The following is a 24,790-nucleotide window of genomic DNA, read 5'->3' as shown; positions in this document are numbered from 1 at the left end:
AACAAAGTATAAGGGAGAATGAGATGGAGAAAGATGAAAACATGAAGAAAAATAGTAGGAATCAGGAAGGTAAGATGAGACAAGACTGAGGCGACAAATTAGGAAACTATCATGGGAAATGTAAATTAAATTATCATGAAACAACCGTACAGCTTCTAGTTTTGGCATTCAAACATTAGAAAGCTCCATTCACAAGAAAGAACAACTTTATTTTGAAGGCCAGAGTAATTAAGAAGTCAGTGACTTTTCACTACACTAGATTATGAAGGTGAATTGTTAAAATTCCTGACTCCTATATATTTTTTTCATTTCATATATTATGTGGTTTAGGGTCTTTTCTGCCCCTTACAAAGACTAAAATTATTTATACAACCGTTGCTTAGTTGGCAACCCTCCAGTCACCCCCCCCTCCAGCAAACCTTACTCCTCCCCCAAAACACCAATATGTAGTGACTGATATCCTTCTAAAAAAGAAGCAAATTTAATTAAGTCCTTCCTTTGATTACTTCGATGGTTTTAATATAAACAAAAATGAAGAAAAAATCGACTTAATTCCATGCTTGTTTGCTTAAATAATCATTTATACAAAGCTGTGGTCATGAGAGCAGGTAATTCCACCCCCCCCAAATGCTTCTTACAATTGTATTTATTTTCTTTTATTCATAATACTACAGTAAGGAAAGAGGTTTTAGGACCACTTTGACTGGTAGTTCAAGCCACAGAAGAGAAGAGAAGAGAAGAGAAGAGAAAATCAGAAGAATGTAAGAGCAGCCTTTTCACAAGGTAGTCTAGCTCATTAATGGCTTTTTGGCCTCTTCTTTTGAAATAAGAGCCTGTCACTTACTCACACCATTCTGAGAGAAGGTACCAGTACAATTAATAGAATTGCTGCTGGGTCGCTATTTGTAAGGTTTCTGATAGTCTGTTTGAACATGTGCCAAAAAGTCTTTATTCGAGGCGAACAAGAGTTATTTCTGCTGATCATTCAAAGAATTTTCACGCCGAAGGTGAATTCTAAAATGCAACCAAGTGAAAAGAGATTAACGGTGCTGAAAAACTAAAATGTGGAAGGAATGCCTGCATAGAGGCTGATAAATGCTATCACCATTAGAAAGGCTATACTTTCTAAAACCAATTAAAGTAATAGTTTTGAACCTTAAGAATGACCTTTAATGCCTTTAATATATGAGCTGTATGACAAAGAAGGAAAGCACTAGGTGCATTACACCACTGCAGTTGGTTAAGCTCAATAGACTGAACATGCCAATGAAAGAGTATCCCATAAAAATTTCTGGGAAAGGGAAGAGGTTTAAAGAACAAATCTAAATCAACTCAAATTATGACGTTTCTAATGAATGAATAATGTTATCATGTTTTGCTTAAGTCAATGGAAAAAGGCTAAAATAAGGCACACCAAATAACAAATGTTTGAAGACTATTAATATGAAATATTTATGGGAAATGTATTTTGCCTTGCCATGTTTACAATACAGACATTAAAATAATAGGGGTATTGGAATTTTTTTGAAGTTCCCAAAATGTTTCCTGCAGGTCACTCACAGATTGAAACCTTTGCATTTGGCCCAGAGGCAAAGGTGCATCTGTGCACCTTTTTAATTGTGTGCTTCCTGCAGAATTAGTAGATGCACTAAAACTGGGGGGAGTCTTGGTGCTCAACCAATTATTTTGTTTTTTAAAATATATATGGAATATGAAGTATTTCTTTCTCAAATAATAACACATTGATCAGACAGACAGACACTGGAAATAAAAGCTTAGGTATTCTTATTTAGCTGTGTGTGAGTTTATTTAGGTAGTAAAGGGGAGAATTAATTTTGCAGAAAGGGTGTAACTGGTACAGATACAATTGTACTAAGTCAATAAAGATTAAGAATTACATTTACTGAGATGCTGAATACTTAATTTTACTCTGAGCTTTATCACACCAGAAGGGAAAAAGAGAGGACACCACAGGCTTTATTCTCCTTGCATTTTCACTGGCAGCTACTTGGAGATAAGCAGTCCTGTTACTGAAGGCATCTTCCCAAGAGGTACTTGGCAGACAATGCATTGCCTGCTAACTGACTTCACGCAATGGGAATTGTTAGTTTTAGCCAACTGACTTCTGTACCAATTGAGAAGTCAGACAGAGCAGTACGACAAAACCCTCTCAGCCACACCCTGACGGTCACCGGTAAATCCAACTGCAGTGGAATGAAACAGCATTTTGGCAACTGGCTTCTACCTCCGCCTGCTCCCACCATCACAGAATGCCTGCTCGTTCCTCATCCACTTCAGCTTCCCGGGCAAACTCATTTTTCTCAGTGGTTCAGGCTACCACACCAAACTCAGAGACAGGAACGCTGCAGTGCAATGCAAGCACATAGTTTCCTTGCCAGCTCTGCTACAGAAGCAGTAGCCATCAGCAGAGAAGACAGCTCCTATTGTCTTAAAATGTCATCCCAAAACAGTTGTCCAGGAGAACTATCACGGCAATGCAAAGTCACGACACCAGTATTAGACTAAACAGAAAGCCTTTTCTTTTACTTTTCCCCGAAGAGCTAACTCAGAGCTTCAATATGCAAAATTTTACTCAACTGAAACTGCCAATGTTTAATATTTAAGAAATTCAATATTCCATTTAAAGGGGGGTTTAGCAAATTATTTAGATATGGGTTAATTTATCAACCCTCTAGGGAAAAAAAAAGGCATAAAATTGTCAACATGGAATGTACACGTTAAACCTGCAGTTTAATTATATACACCAGAAGGACAGAGAATAATAACATTATTAATACCACGTAGTTTTATGCAGCATTGTCCCAGATGGACTGACAATGTAACAAATACAAAGTATTTTTGTGCAGAAACAGATCAGACAACATTTTATTTAAAGGACGTTTGCGTTGGGCAAAGAGAAAGAAATCAGTGCTTCATGGGGTACAGAGGAGTTAAACGAGGTCAGGCTTTCCATTGAGAGTAAGGATGGAACAATTGGATGGAGAACATGGCAAAACATCACAAAACCACAAGCACGTGTTGAAGGCAAACGTCACGAGAATCTCAAACAAAAAATAATGGCATTATGGACCTTCAAAAACTAAGTATGGATTATGTTCTTATTAAGAGTAACCTGCTATCCATACAAGAAAAGAGAAATAAGAGGCAGAAATGGATGGAAAAATGAAATCTCGCAAAAATAAGTTGTCAAATTTTAAGCAACTCTATAAAGGAGGGCTGACAAAAAACTTTAATGTCAGGCTCAGAAGAAAAGGTTATTCACATGAGATACAACAAAGCAAAGAAAAAAGGCAGGAAAGATGTAAGCACCAGAGGTGTTTGTGGACCATGAAGTTGGCTGAAGCATAACATGACGGGCTGGTAGCTAATATGGCCTATAAACAGGTGACAACATTGTAGGGCAGAGAAACTTGTCCAGAGTAAGGGAATTTGAAAGTATTATGGATTTTTCAAATATTCCTGTCAATGAAGTATGTTCAGAAAATCAGATGACGATGTTCTGTTGAAAATGCAGAAAAAGATTGACAAATACGGAAAAGTACTGAAAAGATAGCACAACATCTGGCACATGTAAAATAGAAGTATAATGTCAATTTTATTGTGGTATGCACAAGAATCTGGTGATGGTAGTACTATAAAGATGAGTGAATAAATAATAATTTGGCTGTTAAAGCCTGTACATCTTTCAGAAAACCACAGGGAACCAGCACATTTCTGTTTCCCTCTCTCCCCGAGAACTGGGGAGCTCCTGCCAAAGCATGTGCTTAAAATGGTGATTAAGATAATAAAGCCATGTGTGTGGGAACTGTATAATGGTGGTGGAAATACAGTGCTCACTATACCCTTCTGCCTTCCGTTCAGCAGTTCCTCAGCATTCTCAACGCTACCATGACAGCATGGTCTCATCTCTTCAAATGTTTATTGTCAGCTACCATTTTGGCATACTGACAACATTATCACATAAGGAATAAGTGAAAAACCAGATTATTTTACGGGATACAATCATTCTTTCTAATTGAATCTCAAGGGGTTGCTACAAGCAACAGTTGCAAAGTACTTCTTTAGAAATGAAGCTTTAAAACACTTTTTTTTTGCATGATAACAATATAGGAATGTCACAATCTTTTTGCATGTTGAAATGAGTTAAAAGCAGAGGACTGAAGTCTTTCATAGAGCAGCTTTAAAAAGTATCATACAACGGGATTCAATGCTCAGCAATGTCTGTGGATGGAAGAACAGGATTACATCTATGAACTTCCGGTTCCTGACAAAAAAGTAAGAGCTAAGGATAAAGGCCTAGGGCTCTTCATGGATAGTTCAATGAAAAACATGGTGCAGTGTGTACAGGTAGTTAAAGAAAGCAAGTGAGCATTAGGTTGCAAAAGGCAAATGAAAGAAAACTAACATTCCATTAATATAAAGTGATGGTTCACTCTCATCTGGAATATTGTATTCAACTCTGGTCATTGCAGGTCAAAAAAATTTAGAAAACAAAGAGTTCAGAGAAAAAGGAGAAGATTAATTAAGACATGGAAGGTTTTGGCATCCAAAAAACTGAATGGATTTGGAACAGTTAGTTTAGAGAAGAGATGAATGAGGGTGCCATGCAAAACAGAAGGTGGCAGGACAAGTTATGAACCTGAATGTATTTTCCCTCCCTCTACAAAGACAAAGGAAAATTAATGAAATTTTAAAAGACTGTATTTTAAACTGTAAGATTTTGAGCGCTACCCCTTCCCCCCCAATTTATTAGCTTAGAATAACATGAAGATTAAGAACTTAGTAGGGTTTAAAGCAGATTGGATGTTTCAAAGAAAATCTTTTTTTCCTGAAAGCTATGCAAATTTTCAAGTTGCAGGAAAAGAACCTCAACACACATTGGGAGCAAGGAGAATATTTGTCCTGTTGGTGTTTTACTTCTGAAGTTGCATATTGCTGTTTCCAAAATATTCTTCAGGGACAGCTGATGCAGGCCACTGGCCAGGGTGGAGTGCTGGTTTGACCCAGTCTCATAAACTTCCCTCACTTCATTATCGGTAAAACCTTTTTTACTCCATAAACCACTCATTCTCCAACCTCTTCTCTCTCTCACATTCTCTTCAATGCTGATATGGTAAATATACCTGCCACCCATGACAATCATAAAAGAACTACCACTAATTATTTTCCTCACATTAAAGCAACCAGTATAGTTTAAAGCTTTCCCCATTCAACCATTAAAATATACATATTTGTCAAAATTTCAACTCCTTTTCAACCTCTTGACAAGGAAGCAGCAAAGATCATGTGATTCTCATCAAATGCTCGCAAGATCCTCTACCCTAATTCTTCCACTCAGTTCATCCCTCAGTTTCAGAGCCTTTCATGTGCCTTATTTTATTTCTTTCTTTTCGTGTACATTTCTCTCCTTATCCTCCACTCGACTGGAAAGTTTTGTTCTCAGTGTATGGTAAGTGCAGCCTACCACTGGCTCAAATCATATCTCAATCCTTTTATCTACTTTACTCAAAAACTAAGTCAATCATTTAAGTCCAGTTTTCTCACCACACTGGTGTTCACTGGTATGTATCTGCTTAACATAAAATAATTACTGAAGTTTGGCATTCTAATGTTCTATCTCTTCTTGTAAAAGATTTTGAATAAATGTATGTTCATATGTCTTATGGCACGAATGATGTTATTTAACTGTGCAAAATACTTTAATCTGCTTTTTATTTAGCCAGCGCTTACAAACTAGATGCAATATAGGTAGATATCAGATAGTTTACACTGTATCACTACAAACAATATACACTGTAGCACAATATATATACTATCCATATTTATATGAGCACACACACATATTTATCCATATTAATGGATTATGGATCCCAGAATGTCCAAAGGTATCACTCTGGGATTTGAACACTGCCCAGTCTAGCAGGAAACATTCAGCCTCGGTTTGCAATCAGTTAAATGCTTAGCCCAATGCTGGAGGTAGTGTTATATGGTTGCTTTTACTCTCCAGGCCAATAAACTGCTGAAGATCATACCAGTCCATTCTTAAAACTCAACAGCATTTCTTACGTAGAAAGTATAGGGAACAGATTAGTGGAAAACACATTTCCATTCAGTAAATTCCCATTTGCTTTTACCTTATACTCATTTCTTTTAACAGTGAATTCAGAGTCAACTAGTAACTTCCACATCCTATCAGTTCTTTGGGAGCATTGACCCAGGAACACCCTTGCAATCTCTAGTACCGAATTTCTCAAGGGAGTACAGATGTTAACATCATGTACCCCCACTAAACTATGTAGTCTAGAAGATAGTGATGCAAAAGTCAGCCTTCCAGTGTCTGTAATTGCCATTCAGTGGTTAGCTCCAGTGGTTAGCGCTGGTTAGCAGCAGAAATATAGTAGGGAATGTTTGAGACATACTCCCTGCTTCTTTCTTGTCATATTTTTTCCCCCTTCTCTATGCACACAGATGTACATATGCAAGTAAAAACACCAGTATACAACTAATTAAATAAAAAAAAACAGTCTGTGCAGCCTTCCCAGGCACTGTGCATGGATTTTCTGAAGTAGTCCCTTTATTTGCAAGCAGAGTGTTTTTTTCTGAGAGGGGTGAAAGGTAGAAGAAGTGTTTGTATTATATAGCCAAATGACTGAATTGGGTCAGGTAGGGTCAGCCAGGTCAGTCTTAATAGCAGTAAAAATGAACTGACAGACATGATCATTATTCACATCCTAAGAAGAAACCACAGTACTTCCAATTCTGTGTTCAAAAACACAGGTCAGATACCAACAAGCCATGAGATTGCCATAAAATTGTAAAAATCTACTTTGTCTTTTAAAATCTCATTGTGGAGGCCTGTTTTTAAACTTTCAAGAAGATCTTATGTACAACAGATAGATAGATAGATGTATGTTCAGGAGACCTCTTCCCTTTCACTACAGGCATCTATTCCCCTCACCTCCCTTATTTGAAATTCTTAATATCATCTTACATCATCAAGGTGCTCTAAAGGTTTTTATTCTGAATTCTCTAATTCATTTACTTCTAGCCAGACCCTCCTTACCAGGCTGAAGGCACAGCTACTTTCCCACTATTTCCCTAAAGGGAATTACCAGTTTCTCTTTCAAAACACTGCCTCTTCCATGCCCAGCATAAAAAGATGCTCATGTTGCTGAGGCCCACCTTGTCAGCAAGCTCAGCTTTTGCTTTTGTTCCTCCCCTGCACAGAAGAAAATGTAGCAGTAATTTTCCTTCTGTGCCCACATCACCTCTCAGCTACATCACTCTTGAAGCCTACAAGCCCCATAGCACCTTTGCTACAACTCTGCTCTACAGTCAGGACATGGTCGTACTTTTTGTAAATGTTTCTGCTGTATATGACATGTCACACAACCCTGTCAGCATGCAGGCTCTTCTGTCCACAAGTACATGGTATTAACACAACAACTATACCACACATCCCATTCAACCACCTTACTTTTGCCTTCTCAGCCCACCCTCTGAGGATACTGCTTTAGCAGCATACGTATTAAGGGTGGTATAGGTTGCTGATCTTTTGTGCAAAGATATGCTTCTTTAATAGGGAGTCTGATGAATAAAGTGACTGGAGGCGAGTGTCGTGGTTTAACTCTGGTAGGCAGCTCAGCCCCACACAGCCACTTGCTCACTCCCCCGGTGGGATGGGGAAGAGAATCGGAAGGGTAAAAGTGAGAAAACTCATGGGTTGAGATAAAGACAGTTTAATAAGCAAAGCAAAAACTGTGCATGCAAGCAAAGCAAAACAAGGAATTCATTCACTACTTCCCATCGGCAGGCAGGTGTTTAGAGCCATCCCCAGGAAAGCAGGGCTCCATCATGCATAGCGGTTACTTGGGAAGAAAAATACCATCACTCTGAACATCCCTTCTTCCTCCTCCTTCCCCCAGCTTTATATGCTGAGCATGACGTCATATGGTGGGGAACAGCCCTTTGGTCAGTTGGGGTCAGCTGTCCCAGCTGTGTCCCCTCCCAGCTTCTTGTGCACCCCCAGCCTCCTCGCTGCTGGGGTGGGGTGAGAAGCAGAAAAGGCCTTGACTCTGTGTAAGCGCTGCTCAGCAGTAACTAAAACATCCCTGTGTTATCAACACTGTTACCAGCACAAATCCAAAACACAGCCCTGTACCAGCTACTATGAAGAAAATTATCTCAGCCAAAACCAGCACAGCGAGCAACTCTGAAGACAACTGGGTTTATAGCCTGCAGTGAAAAGCCACTTACTTGCAGAAAAGCACGTGTTCCTGAACTCTTTTAAAAACAACTCAGAATGCAGTTTGAACTATGAATTATGACTAGTACATACAAAACTAACTCATAAGAGAACATAAATGTCTTAAATATTTTCATATATCTGCATATTCCTTTTATATCTGAATTTGAATGTGTATTCCAGAATTCCTACCCTGTATAATGCATGAATCTATACATATAACAAAAATGAATACATAGGAAATAATTGTTTTCTGCAAGTTCACAGAAAAAAAGTCAGATTACGCACATTTCAGTAATGGTTTCTGGAAGGTTCGTTGGGATCTCAGTAAGGCCTTTCCCACGACAGTCCACAATGTTGTTACTACAGGTGCATGCAGTAGGGCAATGCAAGACACTGCAGGACGGAGCCATGAAGGACTGGTGACCTGCAAAGGAAAAGAGTTTCTCCTAAAATTGCACAATACTGTCAAACAGTAATCCAGTTTACCTCAACAGTAAAACATCACATTTTACACTTCCTTGAAAAATGTAAGGCAGAACTTATAAAATAAACATTGTGGCCCAGCAATACTTTTGAATTGCATTAACTTAAATACCCAATTAATAGCAACATGTTGACACAATACTGAGAGATGAAAGACAAATGCTCAACTACTGTGCTAGCATTACATCATTTTTCAGCTTCTTTAGCAACTTGCATTCAAAATCATCTTGTTAAAGAAGACTAAGTCTGATCAATTTTTCAGGTGTATTTTATTTATTCTGTGGATTTAAAAAACAATTATTGATTTATTTGGTTTTCAGAATTCTGTGTAGTATCAAAAATGCATGTTAACAGAAATGAATGAACTTTGCTACAAAAACTGAAGGTGTCCTGCTAGTTATGTTCTGTTGTACAAATACTTATTTGAGTATAGTCCTTCAGTTATGCATCACTTACAGCCAATTTTGGAGTTACGTTTTCATTCAATCACACAGAAATAAATAAAAGCTTTGACTTCACAGCTCATACTCTCACTCTCTGTGTTAGCTCAACAGACTTCTTCCTCCCACAATCTACCATTCTTACTAACTCCAGCAGCTAATTTACATGACTTCCCCCCGCCCCCCCCCCAAGTTCTTGTGCTATATGTTAAACTCAGCATTTATAATTGCATTTAAACATAATCACTTCATATTTAGGTATGTTTTAGAAAGTAAACAACTTATTATATTTTCCTGCAAATAGACAGACTGCACAGTTTATAATATGTTAATGAACTCATTCTTATATCGATTTAATGATACAGAATTACTGTTTTGTAACGATACAGAAAGGCACAAAGGGATGAGAAAGGCATGAAGCCCTCTTTCTCTTTCTTTTTTTATTAAAGTAAAAAAAAGCTAGAGACTGTTTTGAAGTTCTCAGGGAAAAAGAACTTCTTGACTATGAAACCACAACTTAATCTAATATCTCTCTCGCTGTATTTAACATCATATATTAACATAGGAAGGGTACATTGATAATGTAAGTTGCAGCCAGTGCTGTTCCTACTTAGTACTTCAAATAACAACTGCTCAAGTTTTAAATTACTGAAAAGGTTAGTCTTTTGAGATAGTAGTTTAAAATATAATAATTTGATTTCACATTTTTGTCCGTGCCACGAAAGTAGAAACAGCTGCCAAAACTAATAAGACATTCTACTCTTTTTATACTAACAGGCAGGAAATATTTCACCTGCTTTTATTAAACAAAAATATAGTGATCCAGGGAGAAAACATGGTTATTTCCCTTCATCAAAATCTGCATTATAATGACCAAGTTATAAAACTGTTCTTGACACTTGGGCTCTGCAGACATACCATTTACAAATAAGTTACTTGAAGAGATCTCGTTAGGAGCCCTTTTAAGTGTACCTAAAGGCAGAATTAATGGTAAGAATACTGCCAGCATTTGTTGTGCGAAGATGGCAGTGCCTTACGCTTTGATGTCAGAGGCTGTTTAATAAGGACAGGACACTGTGCTTTCCATAAAACTCTTTTAAAAGCACATATCTGTGCAGATTTTGGCATATTTGGCAATAAGCTTCTGAGGGTCTGCAGAAAATCAACCAGTAGAAACAACCCTGCCGTATCACTGAAAAGACAGATAGCTATATTCCAGCTGTTTTTTAAAGTTCTGAAGGAAACTTGAAACAGTAGTCAAAGTTTACAGAAAATTTTCAATCTGAGTCTAAAAATATTTAAATAAGAAAGATAAACTTGCCTTCTTCCTCATCTAGAAGATATGAATAAAGGAAAAAAAATTGAATAGAGAAAATGTGATTAGTAACGAACCGTTAGTCATTTCATTATTTCATATCAGAAAATAACCTGATGCACTAAAACATACCAATAACATTCAGAAAGTTACTTAGGGATTCAGAATCTTATTTAAACTGCAGAAAATAACAACAAGAAAAAGCAACAATGTGTGAAGTTAAAAAAGAATAATTCCTTATTACTAAAGGCCTTATGTTCTCAGTCAGTTCACCTTTTATTTCATTTTCTGCATCTCTCCCCCATAATTATACTTTTAGAAGGCTATATACTCTATGTGAATGCAGCATTTACACAAAATTTGTAAGGACAGAAGCACCCTCACACAAGCTACAAATAGCGATAAAAATGATTAGTTTATTTTTTAATAAACATTAATGCTTGGATTATGCAAAAGCTAGCAAAAGTCAACGTGCAGCACTAGCAATCACCGCCGAGCTGTCGGTAGGTGTGTTCTAAAACAGGACTCGGTGGGCGAATCCGTTTCCCTTACCGCTGCAGACAAACTCCCGTTTTTGGACTTCGGCTACGTTGTGTCCCCGGAGGTGGGATGGCCCCATGCACTGGGTGTAGAGGCCAACCCGGGGCCGCTGCCGCAGCCAGTCGGACAGCCAGGCCAGGTGGCAATCACAGTAGAGGTTGTTGGAGTGAAGACGACTGCATGGGAAGAAACATGTCAATACCTTTAAATTAGGAAGAACAAACAGAAAAGCAAGCAATTTGCCCAGCCCCCCGTCAGCAAGCAACTATGCCAATTTATTAATAAAAATTGTTAATGAGGAATCAATTTTTCACATCTTTCATTGAAAGTCTGGGATATAAATGCTAATAAATAAAACTATAGAAGCAGCAAAATTACTTTTTACTTGTGGATTAATTAATTGGAAGAAAAAAGAAGGCTTTCTAATAAAGTAACCTATCTGTAGTTTCTTTTCTCTTGTCTAAAAGAAAGAAGTAAATATACAACAGCTTGAAAGCTGCTGTGGGACTCTAGTCCAGATCTGTACAAACAGTGAATAAGACAAAAATGTCTCAAGTAAATTTCCCTATAGTGATAATATACTGTCAGAAAAAAGAGTTAATAAAAGATTTGGTTTCCAATTAGATATATCTGTAAGTCTGGCCGTTATTAGTCTCTATAGAAACAGCCTGCAAAATCCCTTTAACAGGTCATATTCATTTTCTGCTGAACAAGACAGAGTAATAACTCAATATAAAATACCTTCTTTCACATCCCTTTTCTGATTTCCTCTCTTTTTGTTTAATCACAGAAAGGGGGATTAGCTGCTTTTGGCTCCTAGGGACCTACATTCTAAGCAATGCCTGAAATTAAAAGACCAAATGGCAGCAAGCGATGGAATTAAGTCGCCTCTCTGTTGGCAGGGTCTGACACAAGACCATGGCTCCTTGCCAAGTGGCAAAAAGCACTTTGCCATTGATAAAATATCCGACAAATGTATTCACTAAATTAGGTAAATTACTTTTCTCTGGCTCTTACATTTTCTCAAACTACAGAAAAGGATGTCCACAGCTATAAATCAAATCCTTACTCAGAATCATCCATTACAGAATAATGTCATTTTGGTCCTTTTTAGCTGATGTGCTCAATCCTAACTAAATAACAGGAAAGGAAGTGGAAGAAAATCAGAATTTAGACAAGGGGTCTAATTAATCCATTAAAAAAAAACCAACCTGTAAAGCAACACAAAATGTGTAACCAACATAAACAAAAGATTTTAACTAACTCCTTTTCCCCCCCCCCCCCAATAAATAACTAGAAATTAAAGGCAATGTATTTTTTTTGTACTTATTCTTGGGTGGGTGCTTTGCAAATATAGCTTACACTACAGCACACTCATTCAGTACAATCTGTGGCCAGCTGTAGGCAAGAACACCATTGCAAATCAGAACTAATGCCACTGAAATCAATACGGTTATACAAGCACATTCTGACTGCAAATGGGATGTTACAGCTATAATCTAGGACTCTGTGTGTCCATTTTCTTTTGTTTCTAAAATAAATTTTCAAAAGATGAAATATCCCACCAAAAAAAGTGTAAATGTTGCTAATTTGATTCACTGTAGTTTGTGGTTCAGAATATAAACTGTATTTGAAGGTTTGAAAGAGGTACGGACATTCATGTTTTCAAGTCTCAGACCCAAAACAATGGAATGAAATTCTATTCTCAAATTATAACCCAGACCACCAAAAGCCCATGGTCAGCACATTTTAAGTACTCTTGTATTTGTCCAACCAAGAATAGTTACACTTCTGTTACGAACCACTCACCTGCATGAAGTTTCTTCGGTTACGAAGGGTATGTTAACTCAAGTGAATAGCCCTACTGATTTCAAAACAGTTGTGCAACCCAACATGCATAAAAGAAAATGGACAGGCTTTTTGTAAAAGTAGTTCTTTAACAGTAAGAGCTTCTCTTGAACTCTGATAGAAACATCCCATTCATTTTTCATTCCCACTTCACTGGAAAATCTGTTCGAAAGAGAGTCTCAGGACTAAACCTTGACATATTCTGGTTTTGCCACTCAACACAATATAAATTTATTCTTAGTTTCGTATAAACATAAAAAAGAAAGAACCCCAAACTGTATCACTTGCATACAGACTCTTGTCACTGTGTTTTGTTTTAGTAGCCTGAAGTGTTCTTCTGTGAAAGTCATAACCTCTAAAAATGGGGACCTTATTGTAAATGCTGACACAACTTTAATTATAATAGCACTACCGGATGATGCTATAATTTTATGTTACAAAGAATGTTGGAGAGCCAGTTTAGTTTAATTAGGTCTGCTAGCAGTACAGTAATAAAAGCATAAAGATTTCCCATTTATCACATCTGACAGCCAATCAAAGATTCTTCCATGTTCCTAAATGAAATGTGACCCATTCAATAGCTCAAAGTAAAACAAATTTTTGACTTTCAAAACCCATCAATTTCTTTCTCTATACAGCTGTAACATATAAAAGAGAATCCCCCCTTTTGTTAGAAGGCAAAGATTTTCTGTGACTGCATACAGCGCTATGGAAAACCCAGTTGGGAACAGGCCATGAAACCATTTTCATAGACTTAGTTATCCCACATTCTAAAAAAGATGATGGAAAAGGATGCAACTGCTTGTTTATCTCCTGAGCCCCAAGTATCAGCTTTGGGGTCACTTGTTAGCTTTACCTTTCAGAATTAGCTGCCATACATGCACATGCAGACTTCACACTCATCAGCCTCATGATACCTCAGTATTTTTTTAATTGAGCTTATGCTTTCTTTGCCTGTATACGTATTTATAGACCACTGACAAAACTTGATAGAGGTAAAAATGACATACTGGACCAATAAAGCCAGTTTCAGTGGGACTACTTACAATGTTCTGAGTTTGGGCATATGGTTGAAACTTGCCACAGACAGTCGAGTGATGTTGTTATTGTTGAGAGTGCTGCAAAGTCAAGAAGAAGCATATTAACATGCTACAGTCATGTCACATTCACTACACTTTTAAAAAAGGCATAGCTAATGAAGATCATGGTGTACTGTTTTTAGGGATGGGTATCAGGAACCACACTTTTAGATATGCTTTTCCTCCCTGTTCAATCACTGGTAAAACACTATGGTTTGACCATTCCATTAATAATCCGAAGTAATTTGAGGTCCCAGTAATCTATGATTCACTCAAACGGATCTTCCACCAATGTTCAGAACATCTATGGCATTCAAGCTAAGCTTGCCATCCTGATGTAAAAAAGAGAGTTCCTGGAGAAAATGCCTTGATTCTAGGACTCTGGTTTCTCTTTCTAGCTTCTGAGAGTCCGTATTTTTTGACATAGCATACAAGTACAAGATCTGCCTGTTTTTTCAAGAATTTTAGGAAAAGGTTAAGTCTGGGCTGCAATTAGGTTTTACATGGAACAGAGTTGCTATAGATGATCCAGAGCTGCATGAACAATAGGGGAGCTTCTGCTATACAATGGAAGGAGTCAGACATCTTAATACTTTAGCAAACTAATAATTTAAATTTTAGACAAGGTGCCTGGAACTTGAGTTAGGAACCAGGAAAAAAGCTTAGCCAATTGCTGGCTAGCACAGACCCGTCATACTCGGTAAGTAGTTTGTAAAGATAATGAAACTTTATGAACAATCCTCCAGTCAAATATTGTCTTTAGGCTGCAAATAAAATGCAAACAAGCTTGACTCCAGAACAAGGAAACAAGCGATAGAATTTACAGTTTTGACTTCGAGATTACTCATTTGAGCAGAATGGAGAATGTGCTCTGGGATTTTAAACACGTAACTATGGCACTAATAAATAACAATTCCCACTGACCAACCCTGTTTTCCCTTTTGAAACAAAAAGTGTTTTACTTTTTTTTTTAAAAAAAAAAAACAACCACAAAGTGTAATTTGTGCTCATTTTGTATAAATTTTTAAGTACTCTCTGATCCTGAAACACAGAAAGGTAAATTCACAGCACCCCGAACAGGATCAGGCTATACACCTCCACATTAACCAAGCAATTAATTACTGGTGCAATGTGCTGCATTCTACCTTTGTGTGCTTACTCATTCCATGTCCTAAATGTTTTCTTCACTGTGCATAAGGGATCTCCCCTGTGTGCCCTTAGGGCTACATACACAAAGAGGAGAATAATCAAAAGAAGAAGAGAAAGGGAGAATCATGCCCTCTTTCAAAACAGAACAAAAATGAAACAACAAAAAATGGCCAAGTGGGTATATTCGCAAAAGGTGCCTTAATGAATAAATGACAATCAGTAAATCTTGGCAGGATTTTCTTACAATGTCCACATGGTAAATGACGGCTCCCATAGTTCTTCCTGCATGACTTCTTTCAAGGTTTTGAAATCATGTCTTTTCAATGAAGGGAATGGAAATCAGTACATATTTCCACAGCTGTTAGCTGTTTAAAGAAGGTATATCTACAAATATTTTAATTTTCAATTTCAGATGTTTGACGTTTGCCTTGCTATTTTGTATATGTGAGATATTAATTTATTTTTGCAAGGGTACAGAAAAGAATCAGGAGTAGACGTAAGAGATACATAAGGAATTAAATAATTTTCATAAGTATTTCTATCTAATGATGAAAATGCTTGATTTCATTACAGAGATGTAATTAAAAAACAAGTTGGCTCAATACTTTTACCTAAGCATTACATACTATTGCAAAGAGTGTGATGACTGAAAGACATTTTTTTAATTTCTTAGATACTTTATTTTTTATAATGACAGCACTATATCTTTTCCCATAGTCACTGTTTCCCCAGTACAGCAGATTTTTCCTTTAAAAAAAAAAAAAGAGAGAAAAAGGAAAAATAAAATTTTACATAAATTCACAGGGAGGATTATACCTATAATTGCTTTTGTCTTGCAGAATTGTCCAGATTTCAGGTTGATTTTGTATCTTTAACACTAACAGCCTCTAAGATTCTGCAATTGTTTAACCGATAGATAAGACTTGTTACTTTGGTAAACATTTCAAACTGTCACTGAACAGCATTACAACCTAGGTAACTTTAAAGATTATTTAAAAGCTTTATCATACAGTTATAGTTTGAAGTAATACACACATTCTGTGTTTAGACAGAATAATTAACTACAAATGAAAACAAAATACGTAGTCTTATATGCTACTCAGTGGCTATACAGCATGGTCTGATCTACGTATTTTTCATTCTTTAAGCTGTATTGGAAAGGAAGCTGAATTAGATACAAACCTTTCAGTACTGTTTGAAATATCTATCTCAATTTTTTAAAAACTTCATCTCTACATCATTGCTTATCACGTAACATAATTCAGACAGTGAACATTTAGTTGTATATTTGAACAACATTCTATGTATATTCATTCACAAAATTCTAACTACCTACTTTTTCAGCAGGCTATTATTTGAACAGATTTTTTTCCTTTTTTGCAGTCATTGAAATCAATGTGAAAATTTTACCACTGACTTCAACTGGCAAGGATGACCTTTTTAGAACACTAAAAATTGCAAGCATCAAAAAATGCAGAAAATATTTGCTTTTTTAAAAAATATACATTTAACACTATCACTTGTAATGAAAGGCTTGCATTAAAAAGCACAATAACGAGATTAAGCCATCACTGGAAAAGTTATTCTGTCATATATATGAGTTCTAAAGATAAAAATCTCACAGAACATCAGGTTTACTGACAGACAACCAACAATTCATCAACTTCACAATTAGACATAATATTGAACCTACAGTACATTTTACATGGCTTTATACCAGGAAGTTGACAATAGGCTTGTTATTCTATAATTACAACATAAAAAAATCAAATTTAGCTGTCAGATCCATTCACTCATAAGAAAGACCAACTATTGCTTAATAATAAAAAACTTTACCATCAGCAGCTCACACATTCTTTAGTTCCTTGGACATATAGACACTATCTATTGCCTAAAAAGCTTCTTTACTTCAGAATCTTAAAAAAAAAAAAAAAAAAAACAAAAAAAAACAAAAAAAAAACCCCTCCCTCACCCCCCATAAGGTGTTGTGATTTACCAAGTGTGATTCAAACTACCATGAAGTCACTCACTGATACACAAAGTCTTTCACTTCTCTTCACGTAGAAATCCCAGAAAAATGTGACATTTTGACTGACAGAGCAAATATTTCAGGAATGCTTCCTGTGGCTCAGATTCTTTGGGAACTGCGGCACTTTGCTCATTACAGTAACTATTTTCAGGTCAGAGGTCACCGATGATAATTTTGTTACCTTTAACCTCACTGACGGCCACTTTGAGACAGTGAGAAAAAGTATGCAAGAGTATTGCAATACTAGCCTTCAGTGACATGAGAGATATTTTTCTACACATATACATACTTACACACATAAAATTTAAAATGTTTAAAAAAATAAGTTAATGTGGACATGCTAATCATCTTAACATATAACAGTAGTGTTTGATAGAAAAGTGCCTCTCTGAAAACATCCAGATTGTCAAATATATACAGTATATTGTTCCTTAAACAGAGTCTGAAAGATTAAATTGATGTCGGAGTATACAACAAAGGCAATCCTGAAAATGTTCAGCACTTCAACAGTGATGGATAATTTACAAAATTAATTAGATTCATTAATACTGCCCCCCCCATTTTAAAAGGAAATATATTCTTTTCTTACAGTATCTGCCATCTGCCCATTTTTTTTTTTTTAATTGTGTTTAATGGCTGTCTTGCAGAGTAAAGGAATATCTCTGCCTCTCCACATCTTTTTACCATTTTAGAGTACATGGCAGTGGATTATTTTAAGACATCTTTTCACTAGACCATCCTGACACCAGGCTGCAGCTCACAGATAAGCTTTTACATTAGTACTCCCCAGATACTGAGCTCTTGCTACAAGTAAGAGATACAGGAATACTTACAGCACTTCCAGGTCGCGCAGAGCCCTAAATGCCCCATCTTCAATACAGCTGATCTGGTTGTAATCCAGTTGCCTGTTAAACAGATTAGGAATGTATTTGTAAGGGAGACGAGCGCTGGCAACGTTAGGTGCAAAGAAAGCCTCCTGAAGGGCCGGCAGAGCTAGGCCACGCTAACTGAAACGCTCTCACAAATACGCTCGTACGCTTGAGACTGTCACACAGCATGCTGGCCTGGATGCTGCCACAGAAATCCCTTTTTGTTCTGAACTGTCTGAGCAAAACAGCAGCGCTGGGAAAGCTCCAGTAAATAATAACTGCACCTTATATTAAATGCCAAAGGAATGCAATTTCATTACATCAAGAAAAGCTATCCATTAAAAGCTCTCAGCGTCATCTTGCTGAAACAATTTCATTAAGGTAAAGGACGGTAAATCACTTAATGTCACACGCATCCCCTCGGTGACCTAACAGAATCCATTTATCAGAGCAGCCCAGCTGCATGTTAATTCCACTCGCCGCGGCAGGGACCGGCGAGAGACACCACTTTTAGGGGTCTCACTGCGTGCGTGCACGCCTGGACCAGGTGGGAGGTGCGGGGGCGTGGGGGGGGATTTAGAATAATTACCTTCTAGAATGTTTCTGTATGTAGAAATAATAGTGTCCAAGGTATTTACATACTTGGTTACTTATCTCCTTTAATTCTGCTCCAAATGAAACTAGCATTTCTGCTGTAACCTTCAGTATGTGGTTTTCTACGTACTTTGTGTTCTCTGCAATTATATGCAGATAGGATGTTGTACCGGAGCACTTGAATTCTGGACATAAAACTCAGCAATCCATCCCATACATTATTAATCTTTAAGTATTAAGTTATGAAAAATTTACGTTCATTTCTCTGAAGAATATTATTACCTTTTCAATTCAAAACATTGATACAGTACATACTGCCCCATTAAAAAAGTCTGCTGAAATTAACAACCATGCAAATACAAAATCCTAGTTTCTCTGCTGATAAAAGCTTTTCCTGTAAATACTGCCACACATCTGGCGCATTTCAGGGCACGACTTGCAACGCAAAGATGATACAACCTCACTTTCAACAACCAGAAGATCTTCTCCAAGCCGGTAACTTGTCAGTGTCAGAAAATATATATGAGTAAATGTGTGTGAACAATGCTAAGAAAATGAACAAAATACAAATGAACTCTGCCCTTCTGTCTTCAATTATATATTAGCCAGCAGGGCTAATGAGGCTTTTACTAGAGCATTTTCTGTGATTCTTCTGAATCTATGATAATGTTTTACTTTATTAATAAATCATCACACCCACTGTTGAGTGTAATGTACCAACTTCTATAAAGTTCTTCTAGTTTCACCCACATTTTTCATCTGAATTACTACTACACAGGAATAAAATATTGTCATAACTGTAACAGTGTCTGTGTTTCTGTGTACTGAAAGCTAAATGCAAACTATCATTTCCTGGATATGATCTTTAATCATTTTGGTGCAGTGTTACAGCACCAATGCTGCAGTACTGGAATATTTAAGCCTACTTTCTCAGGCTCCTTCAATTTTTACTAATGAATTTCATTTAACAATTAAGTTAATAGCCTTTTTATTTTAAAGAGGTAAAATATATACACAGTACAATTCTCTAACCTCTTGAACAATTTATCAAAGCTATTTAAATTAGCACAATGGCATGAAATGTTACCCTTGACACAATACAAAAGAGAAATTGTTTCCAGACAAATTGGAAAAATCTTTTAATGCCATCAAATTTGCCTAATGCAGTCTGCAGGTTAATCTGTAAAAGGGTGAGCTGTATGTTTGCCCATATCTTATTATCCTTAGCTGTCAATGTATAAATCAGTGCTGACACAGCTTCTTCTAAATCATCCATATTATACACAAAGGAAAATCTTTTAACAGTAGAGAGAGCACTTGAGCAAATCTTGCCCTACACAAACTGAAAGGCAGATTTCTTCCACTAGACTGGCAGCACTTGTGGTGCACCTGAAAACTTTTGGACTTCTTCCTTTAATGAGTCACCATGACCACTACCTTAGTGAAGGGTGAGTTGTTTTCATTTGACTCTTCTTACCAGAAAGATTACTCTGTTTGCACTGAACTAATTGGTTGCTTTCAGTTTGGGGGAAGGGAATTTTGCAGGTGGGAGAGGAGAAATATTTGCTAGTTTTATAAATTATTGTCTTTGAAAGATACTACTGTCTTTATGTTTTAGATGATCTTCCATCAGTTACGACCATGATATAACAATCAGACACACACCATGAAGAACAATTGGCATGATATATATTTTTTAGGCTGTGAAAGGTACATGACTTTGAAGACTGTGTGCCTGTCTTGAACAGCAATTTATGGTATTTGTGTTAAGGTGAAGATATCCACTGCATATACAATCCAAACAGAAAGTTAGACAATATTTCACAACCAGTGTATCATTAACTTATGATGTCCCTCTCACAGATATACTGAAGCAGTCTGAATTCTTTTGGATAATACCAGTTCCTGATAGCAAGTTGTGTGAGTGCTGTGACTTAAGACATAAGCAAAAATACTAGAGAAAAAAAGCACATACTTCTCCAATTTTAAGTTATTTCTAATAATTTGGTTTTAGCATAATGACTTTCAAAACCACACATAAAAATCTACAATATTATAATGAAACTTTTCTCACCACTAAGTTATTGAGCATACCAATAATCCTAAGTCCATTTTAGAAAGCTTTTTTCCCCCCCCGAGAGTTTCTTTTCTTCTTTTCAAATTATTAAAACATCCTGAGAGCAGAAGCTGATCAGACATGGACCAGCAACTCTGGCCCATCTGCATCCTTCCCCTCTCCCCAGTCTCTCTTCATCGTATATTCCCCCCCGGCCCCATCTCCATGTTGGGTGTTTTCTATGTGGGATCTCTCCAACCCTTTGGAAAGTCACTATTCCTTTCTGCCCACCCTTCCACAAAGCAGGTGATTACCTTCAGCAGTGCCATTCCTGTGAAGCTCATAAAATGCCAAACAACAGCTGTCACATTCAAAATCTTCCCATTGTCACAGAGAATTAAATAGGTTTTTGCACCCATATCTGCAGCATTACCTGGGTATTGAATATACTTACTAATCTTCTGCTATTTGAAATGTTACTGTTTATGTGAGTTCAGCTATAAGAACTAGTAAGAACTAAATAAAAAGCATTCACCTAATACAAAAAGTCTGCTTTAAAATGGTTTTTATTTATTGCTTTTGCTGATACATCTTACACTGTAGAAACATGTTGCGAACTTATATTTTCTTCCCTTTTAGCATATGTTGTCTACCAGATAATGATAAATAAATATCTAAAAATAAACCTTGTTATCCCACAAGAAAAGCATTTAATGACTAACAGAAGATGTTGCATACATTTGAAAACTACTACCCTCATAGAGAAAAAAACTGTTATCTGACTGACAGAAAACCTTCTTTCTTTATTCATTCATAGAGCCTGCATTAAAAGTTGGGACAATTTCAGTCAATCTGCCTGCTTTACTCTCCTGTTCTTCACGGCTTGAGGACACACTGTAGTCCCATGCAAGAGAGGCACTGTGCAGCCTTACATTATTCTCCTTTGTTCAGAAATGATTACATTCCCTCAGTGTATCAACTTAATGTAAACATTGTTTCAGAATTCATCAGAAAAAGGCAGAAGCCTTTCTGGATCCCTACACCAGCTTCCTCCCTGGTAAAACAATTAGAAAATGTTTCTAGTTTTAGCACATTGTATGCTGGATTTCACATCATTAAAATTTTTCCTTGGGAAAAGAATGGAACGCACAATATTTATCACTGCAAGAACATTTTTGGAAACAATCACTGTTTTTAATATCTCCTTGTATTTCTTACAACAGAACTGAGTTATGTTTCCTATTTCTCAATTCCCACTTTCAATTTCAAGAGGAATCAATAATTTCAGAGGCATTAGTTCAGAAAGATGTAACAATATCATGTAAGAATTTATTCTAAGTTTTTATGAAACTTCAGAGCACTGCTTGTTTCCCGTGACTATTACTACTTATGGCAATTATTCTTTCATTTGGAAGTCATGTACTTTTTTCCTACTTGCTGTTTATTTTGCTGATGTAGTTAATTTTGTTCTTTGCTAAATTTTCCCTGTGAAACATTCTGAATGAATACTTTTCTTTCCTAATATACAAAATATAGCAAATGATTAACCTTTTTCCTTTATCCCAAAATTAAAAAGCAAGACTTACAAATACTTCCAAGTAAGGCATACTTACTGAATAAACTGGAAGAAAAGGGAGAACAGATCTACAGTTCAATAGCTCCATTCCCCCAAAATTTTCTAGCACTCTACTTGGCTAAACTCACAAGTATCTTCCAGAAGCAAAATAAAAAAAAAAAAAAAAAGTGAAAACAAACCAGGAGAATGCCATGAAAAGGAGGATGAACACAGAATGAACAATGTATAAGTTATGTGATGCAAAGATACTATCACATCGGTATAACTTCCCGGAAACAATGCAATTTAGCAATTAGATGACAAACAGTACTAAGACTAGTATAACGTGGGAAGCAAATATATTCCTGTTCTAGCATGGAAGCCATCTTAAGCACATATCCCATGAAAGTTTTGTTAGAGTAGTTTATTTAAATATTAATTAGAAAATCTATTTGTAGAACCATTTCTACTTAGTTACTCTACGTATCACAAACCTCCTGGCAAGTCTCCTCAACATGATTATGTCACCCTGCTTAGTAAAGCAGAGGCAACGTCACTTTCCAAGGTAGTTTAGATACAAAAGGTCCTAAAGGCTCCTGACAGTCCATCTAACTTTTGCATGAGACTTTAACACTTAACAGAAGCATAAACTACTTTTCTTTAAAATTCAAATCTTCGAAAAGGATTTGCTTTATTCTCAGTACTTGACATAGCCAAATAAAATTTAAGGATAAAATCGAATCCAAGTCTTCCTACAACAAAGTTTATCAGCTCAGTTCAAATTAATCTACCTCAATTTGCTTTGTATTATTCACAGGCAAATCTATAGGAAACTACATAAACCACAGCAACATTTGATATTTTTCCTAGTAAAAGCATAGGCCACATTTTTCATTAGGGTAAATTCAGATACCATGCAAAATTTGGTCTAAGTATTCGCGCTTATCTTAGCAGATGAAACCACACCTACTTCAGCTGCCTAGGTTTTATTCAACTAACTTTTATTGTCACTCAAATAAACTTCAGATAGATTTTTAGATTCTACGTATTTTAGACTTTTCCTCAGTGGTTCAAGTGCCAAAAAAAGACTTTCAAGGAAGCTCTTGATTCACATTCAGAGATTTCTGATTTGAAACTCATCTTCAAAGCCAAACGCTTTGGTTGATTTAAAAACATAATTGACTGTAACATTTCATAAATGAATTTGTTGACAAAAAAGAAACTGTTTTCAGCAGGCCAAATTTTAGGAAAGTAGTCTGTAATGAAAATAACAACTTTAAAAATAGTATTGAAATGGTACTTATTTAAACAGCCTGAAAGAACAGCTTTTTTCCCAAAGGCCACAAGATCACTGACCCGTTTGACAACAAGTTTTAGGAGGCACTAGAAAAGTGTACCTATTCTTTTCTTCATTCCTTTAGAGCTACTTTTGACTTCAAAAAAAATCTTAAGTACACACTGAATATATTTCACTAACATCCTGTGAAAATCATTCTTGATGTATACCTGAAACACAGGTGGCTGAACAGAATAGTAGTTGAATTAAGATTCTCACTAAGAACAAGCATGAGAAATATGCCAATTCTAAACTATTAAAGCATGTCTTAGACAAGCAATGCGTTTCGATTAGCACTTGTACAGGTGGGTAGACAAATACGCTTCCAGTTGCAGTGGAATTTTGTGCATGATCTGAGAAGAAATCAGTAACTAGAACACCTTCAGCAGGACTCTGTGGTTTTCACCTGCTAATAAAATTGAACTTCAAAAAAATGCCCAGTCATTGCCAACAAAGATTAATACAAAATTCAGTTACGCCTTTAGTGACAATGCCAGTTTTAAATCTTTCATAATAGGCATAAAAGAGGCATCAGGGCAACACCAAGTAATATTAAACAAGGTTTTGCACAAAAGTTAGTGTAATGGGAAGCACTTTGAGTGGATGCTGATGTCTGTCTCTCTCTCCACTAATTCTCCATTTTCCCGGCCAATTTAATCTGTCAAGCTACTACATTGCCCTACAGCCTTTATCCTTGGGGTGGCAGCTACAGTGTCCCCCACTTGCTGAGAAAAAATGAAACCAAATGGAACACAAAGGCACCAAAGAAGGCGGCAGTCTGAAGTAAGGCCAGACTGTGACAAGAAAAACAGGGCACAAGATATTTGCAGGAGATATGATGAAATTGTTCCTTGGTATTTTTGGTATCATTTGATGTTGCACATATTTAGCATCACAAGTCTGCCATGATGTTGGTGTATTCCTTTCCTTCCTCTGCCAAATATTGATTACACAGCAGAAGAGGAAGTTGGAATCTTAGAAAATTTTACATACTTCAAACAGAAATACCGTAATATAATTTTACCAAAATCATCAGAGCAGGGGCCAAAATCTACTTCTCAAAAACTGAGCATAGCACTATAGTTATTTCAGTGGTGTTTCATATTTGTTTGCTTTTTAAGCCCAATTATTTTTCTTCCTAGTAACCAGAGTCAAGAAACAACCCATCCAAACTCATAACCTGTGCAGCTAAAGCATTTTCTTACCATCTTAAATACAAATAAAATTC

At 36.5% G+C, this 24,790-nt stretch overlaps 1 protein-coding gene across 3 annotated transcripts in view; it reads right to left on the bottom strand.

Annotated features, from left to right (window-relative positions):
- The window catches only part of SLIT2 (slit guidance ligand 2), a 273,898-nt gene that overhangs the window by 84,746 nt on the left and 164,362 nt on the right, over window positions 1-24,790 (bottom strand). For all 3 annotated transcript variants that reach the window (XM_087736513.1, XM_087736514.1, XM_087736515.1), the window contains exons 6-9: window positions 17,986-18,057; window positions 13,942-14,013; window positions 11,060-11,223; window positions 8,555-8,693 (exon numbers count right to left, since the gene is read on the bottom strand). In XM_087736513.1, coding sequence (XP_087592639.1) covers window positions 8,555-8,693; window positions 11,060-11,223; window positions 13,942-14,013; window positions 17,986-18,057 — 447 coding nt within the window. The remainder of the gene's footprint in view (window positions 1-8,554; window positions 8,694-11,059; window positions 11,224-13,941; window positions 14,014-17,985; window positions 18,058-24,790) is intronic.

The sequence above is a fragment of the Nipponia nippon genome, unplaced genomic scaffold, assembly GCF_047370975.1.
Source record: "Nipponia nippon isolate SJK-2023a ecotype South Korea unplaced genomic scaffold, ASM4737097v1 scaffold_6, whole genome shotgun sequence".
Classification (NCBI taxonomy): Eukaryota; Metazoa; Chordata; class Aves; order Pelecaniformes; family Threskiornithidae; genus Nipponia; species Nipponia nippon.
This window is presented reverse-complemented; position numbering and strand designations above follow the sequence as displayed.